This window comes from Heterodontus francisci, chromosome 3, assembly GCF_036365525.1.
Source record: "Heterodontus francisci isolate sHetFra1 chromosome 3, sHetFra1.hap1, whole genome shotgun sequence".
In the NCBI taxonomy this organism is placed as follows: domain Eukaryota; kingdom Metazoa; phylum Chordata; class Chondrichthyes; order Heterodontiformes; family Heterodontidae; genus Heterodontus; species Heterodontus francisci.
In genome coordinates, this window is record NC_090373.1 from 157,735,675 (window position 1) to 157,755,891 (window position 20,217).

Below are 20,217 nucleotides of genomic sequence, written 5' to 3' on the forward strand. Positions count from 1 at the left end.
CAATTTTACTAAACTGAGGAGTTATTTAGCAAAAGTGGACTGGAAACAGCTACTTGAAGGTAAATAAGTGTCAGAGCATTGGGAAGAATTCAAAGGGGAGATTCAAGGGTTCAGAGTAAACATGTTCCCACAAAGAAAAAGGGTGAGACGGCCAAACCTAGAGCCCCATGAATGTCAAGGAGCTTACAGGGTAAGATAAGGCAGAAAAGGAAAGCTATGTCCGACACTGAGAACTCAATACTACAGAAAGCCGAGAGGAGTATAGAAAGTGGAGGGGTGAAATCAAAAAGGAAATTAGGAAAGCAAAGAGGGCATGAAAGAATATTGGCAAGCAAAATCAAGGTGAACCCAAAGATGTTTTATCAATACATTAAGAGTAAGAAGATAACTAAGGAGAGAGTAGGGCCCATAAAAGACCAAAAAGGTAACCAATGTGTAGGGGCGGAAGATGTTGCTATGGTTCTTAATGAATATTTTGTGACTGTCTTCACAAAAGAGGGGGACGATGCAGATATTGTAGTTAAGGAGGAGGAGTGTGAAGTATTGGATGTGATAAACATAGGGAGGGAGGAAGTATTAATGGGATTTGCATTGTTGAAAGTTGATAAATCACCAGGGCCAGATGAAATGTACCCTGGGCTGTTAAAAGAAGCAAGAAAGGAAATAGCAGAAGGTCTGACCATCATTTTCCAGTCCTCACTGGACACAGGTGTGGTGCCGGAGATTGGAGAACTGCTAATGTTGTACCTCTATTTAAAAAGGGAGCGAGGGATAGACCAAATAATTAAAAGCCAGTCTGTCTAACCTCAGTAGTGGGCAAATTATTGGAATCTATTCTGAGGGACAGGATAAACTGTCACTTAGAAAAGCACAGGTTAATCAAGGATAGTCAGCATGGATTTGTTAAGGGAAGATCTGTTTTGACCAACAAGGAAGATCGATGCATGGGTTTTCGCCGGGTGCTCCGGTTTCCTCCCACAGCCAAAGACTTGCAGGTTGATAGGTAAATTGGCCATTGTAAATTGCCCCTAGTGTAGGTAGGTGATAGGGTATATGGGATTACTGCAGGGTTTGTATAAATGGGTGGTTGTTGGTCGGCACAGACTCGGTGGGCCGAAGGGCCTGTTTCAGTGCTGTATCTCTAAATAAAAAGATGCAGGTACTGCAGTTAATGTGGTCTACATGGATTTTAGCAAGGCTCTTGACAAGGTCCCACATGGCAGACTGGTAAAAAAAATAAAATTCTATGGGATCCAGGGAAATACAGCAAGGTGGACTACAAAATTGGCTCAGTGCTAGGAAACAAAGGGTAATTGTTGACGGCTGTTTTAGCGACTGGAAGGCTGTTTCCAGTGGCATTCCGCAGGCCTCAGTACTGGGTCCCCTGCTTTTTGTGGTATGTATTAACGATTTGGATGTAAATGTAGGGGCATGATAAAGAAGTTTGCAGACGACACAAAGATTGGCTGTGTGGTCGATAGCGAGGAGGATATGAAAGATATTGATGGTCTGGTTAGATGGGCAGAAAAGTGGCAATTTGAATTCAACCTGGAGAAGTGTGAGGTGATGCATCTGGGGAAGTCAAACAAGGCAAAGGAATACATGATTAATGGGAAAATACTGAGAAGTGTAGAGGAAGTGAGGGACCTTGGAATGAATGCCCACAGATCCCTGAAGGTAGCAAGAAAGGTTGATAAGGTGGTTAAGAAGGCATATGGAATCCTTTCCTTTATTAGCCGACGTATAGAATATAAGAGCAGGGAGGTTATGTTGGAACTGTATAACTCACTGGTTAGGCCACAACTTGAGTACTGTGTGCAGTTATGGTCACCTCATTACAGAAAGGATGTAATTGCACTGGAGAGGGTACAGAGGAGATTTATGAGGATGTTGCCAGGACTGGAAAAATGCAGCTCTGAGGAAAGACTGGATAGGCTGGGATTATTCTTGTTGGAACAGAGAAGGCTGAGGGGAGATCTGATTGAAATGTATAAAATTTTGAGGGGCCTGGATAGGGAGGAGGTGAAGGGTCTATTCACCTTGGCAGAGAGATCCGTGATGAGAGGGCATAGATTGAAAGTGATTGGTAGAAAAATGAGAGGAGAGATTAGGAAAAACTTTTTCACCCTGAGGGTGGTGGGGGTCTGGAAACCTTCAACTCATTCAAAGAGAGTCTAGATATGCACCTCAAATGCCATAATCTGTAGTGCTATGGACCAAATGGTGGGATTAGAATAGCTGGATCATTTTTCAGCCAGCACAGAGACAATGGGCTAAGTGGTCTCTTTCTGTGCCTTAAACTTCCTATGATTCTATGGGGTTGGCAGTGATTACCCCCTGGAGGAATGTCTCCATTTATGAATGCCTTGAGAAGGTTTGGAATGTCCCGCTAATGAGGGTGATGTGGGTAATCTACTTAGTTAGCCAAAGCATTGTTCTGGCTGGGCCTCTTGTTAGACTTTTTGTCTCCAGTTCAATCTCCTGGTATTTCAGATGTAAATGGCAGTGGCCATCTTGGCTGCTAGCTTTTTTAAAAGTATCTGTAGGGTTTTTTTCCATTAAAATTCTAATCTAAGTTTCCAGCCGATGAAATTAATATTTCCCATTTGGCATATAGGGGTTTCCTGACATTGTGGATATTATTTTGGCTTCGTCACACTATGGTAGGAGGGCCGCTGTGCTGAGCACAGAAACCCAGGCGTGGGACTGCCAGGAGTAAGTACAGGTACAGATCTTGGTGGGAATAGCAAACATTCAAACAAAAGCTTTAAAAGCCAAAGTGGAGAAGGGTTTCATATGAACAGCAGTTTAACATGGGTCAGATGGTCCCCCTCCCATTCAACAGCCCACCAATATTCACTGTTTTGACTCATACTTGAATAATGGCCTCTTTGCTAAAGTAAAGAATCCCATCTTAAAATAATGTAATGCAAGTGGAGCGATGTTGCTGGAGACGGTCGGTTAACTTGTAGGCTGATCATGTTTTTTAAGCTATCACAATTGATGCTTAATAGTTATTTAAAGCTAAACCAATTCAACATAAAGGCGTGTTTCAAAAGTTCTCACTCAAATGTAAAGTGTATGGGCCCTAAATTACTAGATTGGGGGAGGGCAAGGGACTTTGCTATGTACAAGTTGGATGCCATATTACCTACACTACAACAGTGACTACACTTGAAAAATACATCATTGGCTGCATGGCGCTTTGGAACATCTTGAGGCTGTGAAAGGCGCTGTAGAAATGCAAGTTCTTTCTTTAACCTGCAAGGCAATATTGAGCATCATTACATCCAGCACAAAACAAATGTTGTCAAACAACTATGTCATGGGGAATCTGTCTTTATATTTCTTAGAGTCATAGAGTTATACAGCACAAAAAGGCCCTTCGGCCCATCGTGTCTGTGCCAGCCATCAAGCACCTATCTATTTCTAATTCCATTTTCCAGCCTGTAGCCTTGTATGCTATGGAATTTCAAGTGCTCATCTGAATACTTCTTAAATGATGTGAGGGTTCCTGCCTCTACCACCCCTTCAGGTAGTGTGTTCCAGATTCCAACCACCCTCTGGGTGAAAAGATTTTTCCTCAAATCCCCTCTAAACCTCGTGCCCCTTACCTTAAATCTATGCCCCCTGGTTATTGATCCCTCCGCTAAGGGAAAAAATTTCTTCCTATCTATCCTATCAATGCCCCTCATAATTTTGTATACCTCAATCAGGTCCCCCCTCAGCTTTCTCTGCTCTAAGGGAAACAACCCTAGCCTTTTCAGTCTCTCTTTATAGCTGAAATGCTCCAGCCCAGGCAACATCCTGGTGAATCTCCTCTGCACCCTCTCCAGTGCAATCACATCCTTCCTACAGTGCGGTGACCAGAACTGTGCACAGTACCCCAGCTGTGGCCTAACTAGTGTTTTATACAGCTCCATCATAACCTCCCTGCTCTTATATTCTATGCCTCGGCTAATAAAGGCAAGTATCCCATATTCCTTCCTAATCACCTTATCTATCTGTGCTGCTGCCTTCAGTGATCTATGGACAAGTACACCAGGTCCCTCTGACCCTCTGTACTTCCTAGGGTCCTACCATCCATTGTATATTCCCTTGCCTTGTTAGTCCACCCAAAATGCATCACCTCACACTTCTCAGGATTAAATTCCATTTGCTACTGCTTCGCCCATCTTACCAGTCCATCTATATCGTCCTGTAATCTAAGGCTTTCCTCCTCACTATTTATGACACCACCAATTTTCGTGTCGTCTGCGAACTTACTGATCATACCTCCTATATTCACATCTAAATCATTAATATACACTGCAAACAGCAAGGGTCCCAGCACCGATCCCTGCGGTACACTACTGGTCGCAGGATTCCACTTGCAGAAACAACCCTCAATGATCATCCTCTGCCTCCTGCCACTAAGCTAATTTTGGATCCAGTTTGCCAAATTGCCCTGGATCCCATGGGCTCTTACCTTCTTGACCAATCTCCCATGTGAGACCTTATCAAAAGCCTTACTGAAGTCCATGTAGACTACACCAACTGCCTTACCCTCATCTACACATCTAGTCACCGCCTCGAAAAATTCAATCAAGTTTGTTAGGCACGATCTCCCCCTGACAAAGCCATGCTAACTATCCCTGATTAATCCCTGCCTCTTCAAGTGGAGATTAATCCACTCCCTCAGAATTTTTTCCAATAGTTTCCCGACCACTGATGTTAGACTCACTGGCCTGCAATTACCTGGTTTGTCCCTGCTACCCTTCTTGAATAATGGTACCACATTCGCTGTCCTCCAGTCCTCTGGTACTTCTCCTGTGGCCAGAGAGGATTTGAAAATTTTTGTCAGAGCCCCTGCTATCTCCTCCCTTGCCTCACACAACAGCCTAACATACATCTCATCTGGGCCTGGGGATTTATCCACTTTTAAGCCCGCTAAAACAGCTAATACCTCCTCTCTTTCAATGCTAATTTGTTCAAGTATATCACAATCCCCCTCCCTGATCTCTACACCTACATCGTCCTTCTCCACCGTGAACACAGATGAAAAGTAGTAATTTAAAACCTCACCTATGTCCTCCGGCTCCACACACAGATTGTCATTTTGGTCCGTAATGAGCCCTACTCTTCCCCTGGTTATCCTCTTGCCCTTAATATACCAATAAAATGCCTTGGGATTTTCTTTTATCTTGTCCGCCAGTGTTTTTTCATTTCCCCTCTTTGCTCTCCTAATTACTTTTTGAAGTACCCCCCCCCCACCCCCCACACACTTCTATGCTCCTCTAGGGCCTCCCCTGTTTTCAGCGCTTTGAATCTGCATAAGCCTCTTTTTTTTTTCTTATCCAATCCTCTATATCCCTTAACATCCAGAGTTCCCTGGACTTGTTGGTTCTAGCCTACACCTTTACGGGAACATGTTGGCCCTGAACTCTCACTATTTCCTTTTTGAATAACTCCCACTGGTCTGATGGAGACTTTCCTACAACTAGCTGCTCCCAGTCCACTTTAGCCAGATCCTGTTTTATCATATTGAAATCGGCCTTCCTCCAATTCAGTACCTTTATTTCTGGTCCATCTTTGTCCTTTTCCATAACTACCTTAAATCTTACAGAGTATGGTCACTATCCCTGAAATGCTCCCCCACTGACACTTCTACCACTTGACCGGCTTCATTCCCTAAGATTAGGTCCAGTACTGCCCCTTCTCTCTAGGACTTCCTACATGCTGGCTCAAAAAGCTCTCCTGTATGCACTTTAAGAATTCCGCCCCCTTTAAGCCTTTTGCACGAAGACTATCCCAGTTGATATTGCGGAAGTAGAAATCCCCTACTATTATTACCCTATTATTTTGACACCACTATGAGATTTGCCTACATATCTTCTCCTCTATCTCTCCCTGACTGTTTGGGGGCCTGTAGTACACTCCCAGCCAAGTGATTGGCCCCTTTTTGTTTTTAAGTTCTACCCATATGGCCTCATTTGAGGAACCTTCTAAGATATCGGGAAATCTTCAGAAGAGCAGTGGGGGGCATTCAAAAAGGAAATGGGGAGGGTACAGGCCCAACATGTTCCCTCTAGGGTAATAGGTAGGAGCAACAAGCCCAGAGAACCATGGATGACCAGAAACATTCAGGGTATGATGAGAAGGAAAAGAGAGGCTTTTAGCAAATACAAGGAGAGCAAATCAATGGAAGCATTAGTGGAGTACAGAAAGTGTAGGATGGAGCTTCAGAAAGCAATTGGGAGAGCAAAGAGGGGATATGAGAAAGCTCTGGCTGGTAAAAGTAGGGAAAATCCCAAGATATTCTATAAGTATATCAATGGGAAGAGGATAACCAGGGAAAGAGTAGGACCCATTAGGGACCAAGCGGGAAATTTGTGGGTGGAGCCAGAGGACATTGGTAGGGTGTTGAACGAATACTTCACATCTGTCTTCACCCAAGAGAAAGAGGATGTAGATATGGAACTTAGAGAGAGAGAGACTGTGAGGTTCTTGAGCAAATTGTCATAGGGAGTGGCAAAGTATTGGAGGTTTTGGAAGGCTTAAAAGTGGACAAATCTCCAGGTCCGGACGATTTGTGTCCCAAGATGCTGTGGGAGGCGAGGGTGGAGATTGCAGGGGCTCTGACCCTAATTTTTAATTCCTCTCTGGCCACGGGGGAAGTGCCAGAGGACTGGAGAACAGCTAATGTGGTCCCACTATTTAAGAAAGGTTGTAGAGATAAGCCAGGGAACTACTGACCAGTGAGTCTCACATCAGTGGTAGGGAAACTATTGGAGAAATTTCTGAAGGAGAGAATCTATCACCACTTGGAGAGGCAAAATTTGACTAGGAATAGTCAGCATGGCTTTGTCAGAGGGAGGTCATGCCTAACAAATTTGATTGAATTTTTTGAGCATGTAACCAGGTGTGTAGATGAGGGTAGTGCAGTTGATGTAGTTTACATGGATTTCAGCAAAGCCTTTGACAAGAGCCCACATGGGAGACTTATCAAGAAAGCAAATGCACATGGGATACTGGGTAACTTGATAAGGTGCATTCAAAATTTGCCTCGCTGTAGGAGACAGAGAGTGATGACAGACGGCTGTTTTAGTGACTGGAAGCCAGTGTCCAGTGGCGTACCACAGGGATCTGTGCTGGGTCCCCTATTGTTTGTCATTTATATAAACGACATAGATGACTATGTGGGGGATAGGATCAGTAAGTTTGCAGATGACACAAAGATTGGCCGAGTGGTTAACAGTGAGGTGGAGTGTCTTAGGTTACAGGAAGATATAGACGGGATGGTCAAATGGGCAAAAATGTGGCAGATGGAATTTAACGCTGAAAAGTGTGATGTGATACACTTTGGAAGGAGTAATGTGACACTGAAGTATTCAATGAATGGCCTGACACTGGGAAGTTCCGAGGAACAAAGGGACCTTGGCGTGTTTGTCCATAGATCTCTGAAGGCAGAAGGGCAGGATAATAGGGTTTTAAGGGGGATTTGAGGAAGAACTTTTTTACCCAGAGGGTGGTGACGGTCTGGAATGCCCTGCCTGGGAGGGTGGTAGAGGCAGTTTGCCTCACATCCTTTAAAAAGTACCTGGATGAGCACTTGGCACATCATAACATTCAAGGCGATGGGCCAAGTGCTGGCAAATGGGATTAGGTAGGTGTTTTAATGCATCAGTGCAGACTCGATGGGCCAAAGGGCCTCTTCTGCATTGTATTATTCTGTGATTCTGTGATATCATCCCTCCTTACTGCAGTAATTGACTCCTTGATCAACAATGCAATTGCACCTCCTCTTTTACACCCTCCCCTGTCACGCCTGAAGATTCTATACACTGGAATATTGAGCTGCCAATCCTGCCCCTCCCTCAACCATGTCTCTGATAGCAATAGCATCATGTTCCCAAGTATTAATCAATGTCCTCAATTCATCAGCCTTACTAGTAAGATTCCTTGCGTTAAAATAGATGCAGTCCAGCCTTGCATTGTTCGCTTGTGTCTTAACAGGTCTATATTTGCTCTTCCTTCCAGACTGACTCAGTTTCTCTTCTATATTTGATTATGCATCACTCCTTACTGTACTTCCACTCTGTATCCCATTCCCCCTGCCAAATTACTTTAACCCCCCCACAACAGCACCAGCAAACCTCCCAGCAAGGATGTTCGTCCCGTTCTGGTTCAGGTGCAACCCGTCCAACTTGTACAGGTCCCACCTTCGCCAGAAACAGACCCAGTGATCCAGGAAACTAAAGCCCTCCCTCCTGCACCATCTCTTCAGCCATGCATTTAGCTGCTCTATCCTCCTATTCCTATACTCACTAGCATGTGGCACCAGGAGTAGTCCAGAGATTACAACCTTTGAGGTCCTGCTTTTTAATCTGCTACCTAGCTCCCTAAATTCTGTTGCAGGACCTCATCCCTCTTTCTACCTATGTCATTGGTACCAATGTGTACCATGACCTCTGACTGTTCACCCTCCCCCTTCAGAATGTCCTGCAACCGCTCTGTGACATCCTTGACCTTAGCACCAGGGAGGCAACATACCAACGTGGAGTCATGTTTGTGGCCACAGAAACGCCTATCGGTACCCCTTACAACAGAATCCCCTATCACTATAGCCCTGACACTTTTCTTCCTCCCCTGCTGTGCAGCTGAGCCACTCATGGTACCATTAACTTGGTTTTTGCTGCTTTCCCCTGAGCCATCTCCCCCAACAATATCCAAAGCAGTATATCTGTTAAAGAGGGGGATGGCCGCAGGGGACTCCTGCACTACCTGCCTTCCTCCATTCTGCCTGGTGGTCACCCATTCCCTTCCTGCCTTTGCAGCATTTGCCTGCGGTGTGACCACCACGCTAAATGTGCTATCCACGATGATCTCAGCATCGCGGATGCTCCACAGTGAATCCACCAGCAGCTGCAGCTCCATAATGCGGGTAGCCAGTAGTTGCAGATGGATATACTTCCTGCACACATGGTTGTCAGGGACACTGGAAGCGTCCCTGTTTTCCCACATAGCGCAGGAGTGTATTATTTATTTATTATTATATATTTATTATTTATCGTTATATATTTATTTATTATACGCATGCATTAACATTTTGCATCACATCACAAGACATTTACAGGGAAACTAGACAGATTTTCTCCGATAAACATGGAAGGCGTATGACTCTTGGGACAACAATTTCTTCGAAATGATTATGCTATGTACGCTATTTGAAAAAAGCTAACTAACGATCAACCTTGTAGACATGCCATGTCACCAAACTGCATTTTTCTCTTAGATCTCTAGCTTTAAGGCAGTACTACACGACACATGAACATAGAATGGAAGAATGTAATTTAAAATATTTAGCATCTTATCTGCTATTTTAATCGAGGTGGGCGGAACTTTTAGTACACACTACCCTGCAATATTTTAAAAGATGACCTGACCACTTGCCATTTGCTGAAGATGGGGCTGTTCTGCTCAGATGACAATTTGTAAGGTCATAGTCACAGGTGAGGAGGCCATTCAGCCCATCTTAATTCTTTTATTGTGAAAAAAGCTAATCTTTCTGATAGTATCCTGTTTTTCTGAAACGATTGCAGGATTTATGCCTCCATTTCCATTTCATATGTTGATCCCTGCATGTAGAATTTTTCAATACCAGTTCTAAGGTTACCTTTTACTAGTTTGAACATGTGTTACTGAATTCTATCCCCCGTTTATTTTAAAGGAGTATTATGGGTTAACTTTTCCTTTAACAATCTTAACCAACTTTGCCAGGTACTTACTCTTCATGCTAAAAAGTGCATGTCTTTTCCAGTCTTTCGTCATAACTTATATCTCTGATACCAGGGATCAGTCTTATAGCTGTTCCCTGCACTCGGCACAACCCTTTAATGTCGCTCATTTCTTGGTGACCAGAATAGAGGTGGATCATTACCTCCTCTGACTGCTGCTCGGCAATGGTTACTAATGGCTATTGTCTACTCAGACCCTTTCAGGACTCTTTCAGTTTCATCCTTACTGATTTCAGCACTTATTCAAAAATGGAATAAATTTTTGCTATCCTCTTGAGCTGCAGCCAAGGGAAAGGGATTGGATCAATAAAGAAAACACAGTTGGATCTTGGTTGTTGTACAGTTTGGACATTTGGTGGCGGTACTTCCCAAGCAAAAAGGAGGCTGAGAGCCAATTAACCTGTCGGTAAAGAATATTCGAAAACTGCAGTAACCGGGAAATTGGAAAGTTGGCATATTGATGTATTTTTTTCTCTCTCCACATATAGTGTCGTAATGCCTGTATGAACAGCAGTCAATTGTTTGGATTGGCAGTCAAGTCATTTTGTTGCAGCAGACCTGCGGGCGGGCGCAGTCCGAGTTTGTACCTGAGCGTCCTGTTGGTTAGGCTCTCTCCTGGTCTCTACACTAACCCCCGACCACTGAAATCACTCCAGTGGCCACTGGCAGCATGGACAAGTCGGCGGGGAAGACACAGACAGAGAAGCAGCAGCAAAAGCAGAAAGGGTTTAAAAAGAAAATCGGCCGAGTTTTCCACCGCAGCAAGTCGAGCGGCAACCAGGAGGAGAAATGTAGTCGGACTGTCAACAAGGAGCTGGACTGTTCCCCTGACTCCCAAACTAGCGACAGCTTCAGCAGGCGGAGACACTGGGGAAGCTGGCGACAGAAGAAGTCTAGCGAGTCGGTGATGTCTTTGCCAGCTTTGCTGTCCCCGCCGAGAGACGACATGTAAATCCATTCTTCTTAACCTTTTTTTGCTGGGGCTTTATCGGGCAGATATTTTAAAAATCCTTCCACCTTCTAGCCATTTCATGCAGCTTCTTCCGGGTGAGGTGAAGTTTTTACTTCTAACATATGGAGAGGCGCTTTATATCAAACCAGGCAGATCGATGAGAATGACCTGAAATAGCCTGGATCAATAATAACTATCCTCTCATTGCCAGTCAGAGTCGCATGTACTGAGAATTATAATGTGGTCAGGGCAGTGCAAATTAACATATCCCCACAGCATTCTCTGTGGCATTGCAATATAGAGTTCACAGTAGTGCCCAATGTAAATTTATCGACGCAGGTAGGTTGAGGAAATCTCAAACCATCTGCTGCTCACAAAAAGCAAATGAGACTTATAAACCCATTGCAAAGGTTCAGGCCACTTCAAACTGCGAGTAGCACAATGTCCCTACCCACAAAAGAACCAGGAAACCTAATTACTGAAGAGATAACAGACGCCTTTTCACTCATGTCAGCGCAATGTAATTATTGGACACTGTTTAGACAGTGAGGTCAGACTCAGGTCTCAGCTGAAGTAATGGCTGCTGTTGATCGATGGGCAGATCGGCCAGTGTAGGCATCACTATTGGAAGGAAAATCAATGCGCTTTCCCGCATGGCACTGCTTCCAGCACTGAAGTGATGTTGCAATTTACCAATAAACTGCTTCCCTTCTTTGGGGGTGGGCGGGGGTGGGGAGGGGGCGGTTCTGGGCTCGAGATGCCATCTAGAGGCTCCATCGATGTACCCAACTATTATCCACTCCGAATTATTGTTTTCATCCTTTCATATTTCAGTGAGCGAGGGATTTTAACCTTATATTTGTATTGTCATCCAGTACATTAAAATGTAGAAACACAATTGGCCGATAAGAGAAAAATTCAGGGCTGTAAATGGATATTCGTTCATGTTAGAGTGGTTTGCAATTCCCTTAATTTTCAAATATTTTTAGTTTGAGAACAGGAGATGAAAGGGTGTCGGTGTCAGTCAGCGTAAAACATGCTCGGTGCTTTCAGTGAACAGCAGCAAATTGTTCAGATATTTCACCCGTGCAGTAAGTACTTCACCGGAGCTTAAGAGTTCGGTGGGTAAAAATATTATCGCATTATCGGACACAGGTTTCTCACCATCTTCAAGCCATTAAAATCAATGGGCAGAAACTCAACAATAGATGCTCGGATTTGGCGATAAGGGTTTCTACATGGCCAAGTTCTTGCACCCCAGCACTGAAGCTCCAAAAGGTCAACCAGACTGGGAAATATCAACAGCTGTCGAAAAATACAGATAATAATGATAAGACAGAGGGAATGCACAGGAGAGAAACCCGTACAGTTCGGCCAATTAGATCACCAGTTTGCAATTTTTTTTGTTTTTGAAGTTGCAAAGCCTTTTTCATATGTGGTGGTTGGAAAGAAAAAGTATTGCAGAATGAAGTTTATTTTCATCTTCACTTAGATGGTGCAAAAACACTGAACATATTCAGAACGTATGCTTGAATGTCAAATCTTTCATGGATTATAATCTTTAAGAACAGCATCTTTACAAAGAAAGACTTGCATTTATGTAGTACCTTTGACGATTGTGTGTCATTCCAAAGCCCTTTACAATCAATGAAGCACTTTTGAAGTGTGGTCATTGTTGTAATGTATGAAAATAGAAAGAATGTAACAACCCTTTGCCAAATAATGGCTTGGAATGTACATGTGCACTGATCCTAAGAGACAGTGCAGAATATATTACCAAATCATTATGGCTATTAACTAATTTGTAGTAGCAGGTTTGGGGTTTGACCATAAAATGTAAAACTGACCCACACAGCTCTATAGCATTCGATCTAGACTTATAACCTCGTTCAATACATCGGGTTCAATAGGAGCCTAAATAAGGTAGATTTTCTTACAACCAGTTCTCAGTTGGAAAATTGGCTGGTGGCAGGCCAATGGTCAGAAAATGCAGCCTATAGACTAATGACATTTTCCAATATAAACATATAAAACTGGAGCCAGGTCTAAAAAAAATGAAAGTCTATAGCACTGGGTAAAGATACATATATGTGTCCCATAGATCTCAGTAACATTTCAGTCCAGGTCTGCAAATCTGTCTTCTAAAGATAATGAAAATATAAGAAGGCCTATAGTTTGCAAATCTGTGTAAAACTGAGTCTAGGGGCTCAATTTTAACCCATTCAAAACACACCTACTTGCACAGAGTTAAAATCAGGCCCTAGATCTCTAAAACTCTACCATGGACTGAACCTTCATAAACTTGGGTTGACTAGCTATGCAGGTGACAAAAGAGCCTGACTGAGCTCTATAACAGTGGGTGTATTACACAGCAGTAGCAAGAATGTGCAAGGTTATAAAGCTACTTTTATATTTGCGTCGATGTGCTGGCTCACAATTATTACATTATTACATACCAAATCTAGCACCTCCTTCTTGTCAACTCAGCCTCACTTTGTTCTGGATAACAAAGGAGGAGATGGTATGTTAAACTGTGCCAAAGGCTGAAGAGGGGTCAAGGAGGACAAGGTGGCATAATGCAGAATGGTCACAGTCAAAGCGAATGACATTTATGACTTTGAATAGGGCTATTTTGTTGCTGTGGGAGAGGCAAAACCAGATTAGAGGGAGCTGTGGGAGAGATGGGCACCGATCTGGGAAGTGACGTATTCTTTTAGGACTTCAAAGAGGAATAGGTGGTCAGAGCTGGGACATTAATTAGTGAGAAACAAAATTTTTTTTAGGAGGAGGTGATGACTGATTTTAAAATGGAGGGAGAGAGTGCCTGAGGTGAAGTTGGATGGATGTGAGTTTAATGAAAATGAAGTAGAAGGCGGCGAGGGTATAGGGGAGATAGAAAAGAAACTGGATGGAGACAGAGGTTCAAGGTTAGGATGGTGGGACTGGGGGAACTTTGGCTTGGTGGGAAAGGGGAACAGCAGATACAGTTGAATAGATGGGCTCTGCCTTCAAGATAAAGTCCATGAGCTTCTCTCACTTCACAACAAGCTCATAGACTTCTTTGTCACTAAGATTAAGACCATCCAATCAGCTACCTCTGTTGAATCCCTCCCTTTCCCTTGCCTACCAACATTAGCTCCCCTCTGCAGTAACCCTGAACCTGCATCTTTATCTAACTACTCTTCTATCTCTCCTCATGCCATCTTCAAACCCAACTTGTCCATGAAACTCACCTCCTGCTCTTTAACTTTATTCCCATTAAAGTGCTTACCACCCAACTTTTTTCCTGCCTCTCACACTAGCTGACGTTGTAAAAGGTTCCTTCTCCTTAGGCACTATCCCCTTCCCTTTCAAATCTGCTGTAATTGACTCTCCCCCTCAAAAAAACACCCTTTCCCCTCTGTCCTTGCAAACTACCGCTCTGCCTCTGACCTCCCTTTCCGCTCAAAAGTCCTTGAATGTAACATAGGAACATCGGAGCAGAGTAGGCCATTCAGCCCATCGAGCCTATCCCACCATTCAATACAATCATGGCTGATCATCGACTTCAATGCCTTTTTCCCACAGTATCCCGCATCCCTTGTGTTGTTGCCTTCCAAATTTGTGCCCATCTTTACTGTAACTCCATGTTTGAATCTCTAGTCAGGTTTCCACCCCAGCTACCACACTTAAATTGACTTAGTCTTGAAATTGTGACAGCTGGACTTCTGATGAGCCAATTTGTTTACAGTTTTCAAATAGCTGGACTGTAGCTAATTTGCATATGAAGTTGCTGCACATGCAAATCAACTAAATTTGTAACGAGGAAAATATAGTTCAACCCAGTATTTGCTTGTAGAAATTTAGCAGGAGGCAGAAAGCTAATTTGATGATGGTTGTTTCTATGAATTTGTGCTTAAGGTAGCGTGGGAGAGTTGAGTCAGTTCAGAGAGGCATGTGGGAAGGTTTGGCTGGCAACATTTTTGGAAACAAAATGAGGAGGAAAATATGTAATTATGGGGAGTGAAGAGTTTATCCTGCCAGCTCGAAGTAGGGAATGAGGAGTGCCTTGGCAGAGTCAAAAGAGACTTAAAAGCCTGAAGGAAAATATCAAAGAGCAGAAACAAAAGGAGGATAAATGTATTAAGAGCAAGAAAGGGAAATACAGGAAGAAAAGACAATGAAATACCATTTTCTGCAAGAGGGGGACAGGGGAAATTAAAAAAAAGTCTGGTCTAAATTCACTTCATCTGTATGTTGGTGGTTTATTGCCTTTGTGTGTGGTGCAGCAAAGGAGAGAAAACTTTCCTCTTACTCTGTACCAATGACGTTGCACACATAGCATCAAGGTTTTCTCTGTTCACTGTGTCTAGTGGAATCATTAATGTATTCTTTTTAAAAGCAGCAAACACTGAAAACCTTCCTGCTGTGATATTACAGAGGTGGGGGGGGTGGGGGGGGGTGTAATCTTCACCTTCACTGCCTGGGATGAAACTCAGCAAGTTAAAGGGGATAAATCCCCTGGACTTGAGAATCTACATCCCAGAGTGTTAAAAGAGGTGGCTGTAGAGATAATGGATGCGTTGGTGGTCATCTTCCAAAATTCTATAGATTCTAGAGTGGTTCCTGAAGATTGGAAGGTGGCAAATGTAACCCCACTATTTAAGAAAGGAGGGAGAGAGAAAAAGGGGAACTACAAATCTGTTAGCCTAATATAAAGGATGTGATAACTGGACACTTAGAAAATAATGGTAGGATTGGGCAGGGTTGACATGGATTTATGAAAGGGAAATCATGTTTGACAAATCTGTTGGAGTTTTATGTAGATGTAACTAGCAGAATAGATAAGGGCAACCAGTGGATGTGGTGTATTTGGATTTTCAGAAGGCTTTTGATAAGATCCCACAAAAAAGATTAGTGAGCACAATTAGTGCACATGGGATTAGGGGGAATATACTGGCATGGATTGAGAATTGGTTAATGAACAGAAAACAGAGAGTAGGAATAAACAGGTCATTTTCAGGTTGGCAGGCTGTGACTAGTGGGGTACTGCAAGATCACTGCTTGGGCTCCAGCTATTCACAATCTATATCAATGATTTGAATGTGAGGACCAAAGGTTTGCAGATGACAGAAAACTAGGAGGGAATGAGTTGTGAGGAGGATTCAAAAAGGCTTCAAGCGGATTTAGACAGGCTAAGTGAGTGGGCAAAAACATGGCAGATGGAATATAATGTGGAAAATGTGAAGTTATCCACTTTAGTAGGAAAAACAGAAATGCAGAGTATTTCTTAAATGGTGAGAGATTAGGAAGTGTTGATATCCAAAGGGACCTGGGTGTCCTTGTTCACAAGTCACTGAAAGCTAACATGCAGGTGCAGCAAGCAATTAGGAAGGCAAATAGTATGTTGTTCTTTACTGCAAGAGAATTTGAGTACCAGAGTAAAAAAGTCTTGCTGCAATTGTATAGAGTCCAGGTGCGACCGCACCTGGTGTATTGTGTACAGTTTTGGTCTCCTTATCTAAGGAATGATATACCTCTGCATCACCAACTCGTTCTTTCACACTAAACCCTGTCACCAGGTTTCATGGAGGCACCCAAGATCACGTCGTTGGCACCAGCTAGACCTCATTGTCACAAGGCGAGCCGCCTTAAACAGTGTTCAAATCACACGCAGCTTCCACAGTGCGGACTGCGACACCGACCACTCCCTGGTGTGCAGCAAGGTTAGACTCAGACCAAAGAAGTTGCATCATTCCAAGCAGAAGGGCCACCCGCGCATCAACACGAGCAGAATTTCTCACCCACAGCTGTTACAAAAATTTCTAAATTCACTTGTAACAGCCCTTCAAAACACTCCCACAGGGGATGCTGAGACCAAGTGGGCCCACATCAGAGACGCCATCTATGAGTCAGCTTTGACCACCTACGGCAAAAGTGCGAAGAGAAATGCAGACTGGTTTCAATCTCATAATGAAGAGCTGGAACCTGTCATAGCCGCTAAGCGCATTGCACTTTTGAACTACAAGAAAGCCCCCAGCGATTTAACATCCGCAGCACTTAAAGCAGCCAGAAGTACTGCACAAAGAACAGCTAGGCGTTGCGCAAACGACTACTGGCAACACCTATGCAGTCATATTCAGCTGGCCTCAGTCACCGGAAACATCAGAGGAATGTATGATGGCATGAAGAGAGCTCTTGGGCCAACCATCAAGAAGATCACCCCCCTCAAATCTAAATCGGGGGACATAATCACTGACCAACGCAAACAGATGGACCGCTGGGTTGAGCACTACCTAGAACTGTACTCCAGGGAGAATGCTGTCACTGAGACTGCCCTCAATGCAGCCCAGCCTCTACCAGTCATGGATGAGCTGGACATACAGCCAACCAAATCGGAACTCAGTGATGCCATTGATTCCCTAGCCAGCGGAAAAGCCCCTGGGAAGGACAGCATTACCCCTGAAATAATCAAGAGTGCCAAGCCTGCTATACTCTCAGCACTACATGAACTGCTATGCCTGTGCTGGGACGAGGGAGCAGTACCCCAGGACATGCGCGATGCCAACATCATCACCCTCTATAAAAACAAAGGTGACCGCGGTGACTGCAACAACTACCGTGGAATCTCCCTGCTCAGCATAGTGGGGAAAGTCTTTGCTCGAGTCGCTCTGAACAGGCTCCAGAAGCTGGCCGAGCGCGTCTACCCTGAGGCACAGTGTGGCTTTCGTGCAGAGAGATCGACTATTGACATGCTGTTCTCCCTTCGTCAGATACAGGAGAAATGCCGTGAACAACAGATGCCCCTCTACATTGCTTTCATTGATCTCACCAAAGCCTTTGACCTTGTCAGCAGACGTGGTCTCTTCAGACTACTAGAAAAGATCGGATGTCCACCAAAGCTACTAAGTATCATCACCTCATTCCATGACAATATGAAAGGCACAATTCAACATGGTGGCTCCTCATCAGAGCCCTTTCCTATCCTGAGTGGTGTGAAACAGGGCTGTGTTCTCGCACCCACACTTTTTGGGATTTTCTTCTCCCTGCTGCTTTCACATGCGTTCAAATCCTCTGAAGAAGGAATTTTCCTCCACACAAGATCAGGGGGCAGGTTGTACAACCTTGCCCGTCTAAGAGCGAAGTCCAAAGTACGGAAAGTCCTCATCAGAGAACTCCTCTTTGCTGACGATGCTGCTTTAACATCTCACACTGAAGAATGCCTGCAGAGTCTCATCGACAGGTTTGCGTCTGCCTGCAATGGATTTGGCCTAACCATCAGCCTCAAGAAAACGAACATCATGGGGCAGGATGTCAGAAATGCTCCATCCATCAATATTGGCGACCACGCTCTGGAAGTGGTTCAAGAGTTCACCTACCTAGGCTCAACTATCACCAGTAACCTGTCTCTAGATGCAGAAATCAACAAGCGCATGGGTAAGGCTTCCACTGCTATGTCCAGACTGGCCAAGAGAGTGTGGGAAAATGGCGCACTGACACGGAACACAAAAGTCCGAGTGTATCAGGCCTGTGTCCTCAGTACCTTGCTCTACGGCAGCGAGGCCTGGACAACGTATGCCAGCCAAGAGCGACGTCTCAATTCATTCCATCTTCGCTGCCTTCGGAGAATACTTGGCATCAGGTGGCAGGACTATATCTCCAACACAGAAGTCCTTGAAGCGGCCAACACCCCCAGCTTATACACACTACTGAGTCAGCGGCGCTTGAGATGGCTTGGCCATGTGAGCCGCATGGAAGATGGCAGGATCCCCAAAGACACATTGTACAGCGAGCTCGCCACTGGTATCAGACCCACCGGCCGTCCATGTCTCCGTTATAAAGACGTCTGCAAACGCGACATGAAATCGTGTGACATTGATCACAAGTCGTGGGAGTCAGTTGCCAGCATTCGCCAGAGCTGGCGGGCAGCCATAAAGACAGGGCTAAATTGTGGCGAGTCGAAGAGACTTAGTAGTTGGCAGGAAAAAAGACAGAGGCGCAAGGGGAGAGCCAACTGTGCAACAGCCCCAACAAACAAATTTCTCTGCAGCACCTGTGGAAGAGCCTGTCACTCCAGAATTGGCCTTTATAGCCACTCCAGGCGCTGCTTCACAAACCACTGACCACCTCCAGGCGCGTATCCATTGTCTCTCGAGATAAGGAGGCCCAAAAAAGAAAAGATATACTTGCCATAGAGGGAGTGCAACAAAGGTTCACCAGACTGATTCCTGGGATGGTAGGATTGTCCTGTGAGGAAAGATTGAGGAGACTGGGCCTGTATTCTCTAGAGTTTAGAAGAATGAGAGGTGATCTCATTGAAGCATACAAAATTCTTACAGGGCTTGACAGAGTTGAAGTAGGAAGGATGTTTCCCCTGGCTGGTGAGTCTAGAACCAGGGGACACAGTCTCAGAATAAGGGGCAAGCTATTTAGGACTGAGGTGAGGAGGAATTTCTTCACTCAGAGGGGTGGTGAATCTTTGTAATTCTCTGCCCGAGAGGGCAGTGGAGGCTCAGTCATTGAGTATATTCAAGACAGAGATCGATAGATTTCTAGATATTAAAGATATCAAGGGAAATGGGGATAGTGCAGGAAAATGGCATTGAGGTAGAAGATCGGCCATGATCTAGTTGAATGGCGGAGCAGGCTCGAAGGGCCGAATGGCCAACTCCTGCTCCTACTTCCTGTTCCGATGTTCCGAAGTTCTACAACAGGCAGGTGATGCTCTCTTCCCCATTACCAGGCGCTGAAGAACAGAACGTTAGAATAGAGTGATCAGAGAAAATCTTCCTTCCAGTATATAGTCATGGTTGCTACATGCAGCCTTACATTCCTTCATGCCCTTCCACCACCCTATCCCCTCCCACTCTCAACCCTGAACCCTTTCCCTAAGAGTAGCCTTTATAATTTGTTTCTCTTTTGCAATGTGTTTTTACAAGTTTTGGTTATGCATATTCATGTCATGTGCATTAGTGCCAATACATTTCTCATTCTCTTCTCTATCTTTCTTCCCTATCCTTGTTCCAGCACCTTGTTCTCTTGTCATTTTTGTTGCTACTTTTTGCTCCATTGCCCAGCTTCTCTTTGGTCATCCTGACTTTTTACTTCCTTCCTCCCCTGATTTCAGTGGTATGATGATGCTTATCCAGTCCCTCTATAACCTTATACCACTCCATAATTTTCAGGATTTACCAACAGGTAAGTGCCACTGTATTTTTCACATCAGCATTTAAGGATTCTTTCACACCTCAATATAATCTTTTCACCATATTGTTCCTCTATCCTACTCTCTGGTTAGGACTTATACTCTGCTGCTCCCTTACCCCCATCCCCTCTTCTGATTATGGAGGCTAAGACGTTGTTCTGATGATTCCTGGCATCTTGCATTACTTTTGTGACAGCCATGGCTCAATGCTAGTGCTCCTGGCTCTGGGTCAGAAGTTTGTGAGTTCAAGCACTACTGCAATGTCTTGAGCACATAATCTACACTGACATTTCAGTGCAGTCCTG

At 44.4% G+C, this 20,217-nt stretch overlaps 1 protein-coding gene across 2 annotated transcripts in view; it reads left to right on the plus strand.

The window, feature by feature from the left end:
• The first annotated feature begins 10,247 nt into the window (after positions 1-10,247).
• The window catches only part of crybg1a (crystallin beta-gamma domain containing 1a), a 295,651-nt gene continuing 285,681 nt past the window's right edge, over positions 10,248-20,217 (plus strand). For both annotated transcript variants that reach the window (XM_068027026.1, XM_068027035.1), the window contains exon 1: positions 10,248-10,724. In XM_068027026.1, coding sequence (XP_067883127.1) covers positions 10,447-10,724 — 278 coding nt within the window. In that variant the 5' untranslated portion in view covers positions 10,248-10,446. The remainder of the gene's footprint in view (positions 10,725-20,217) is intronic.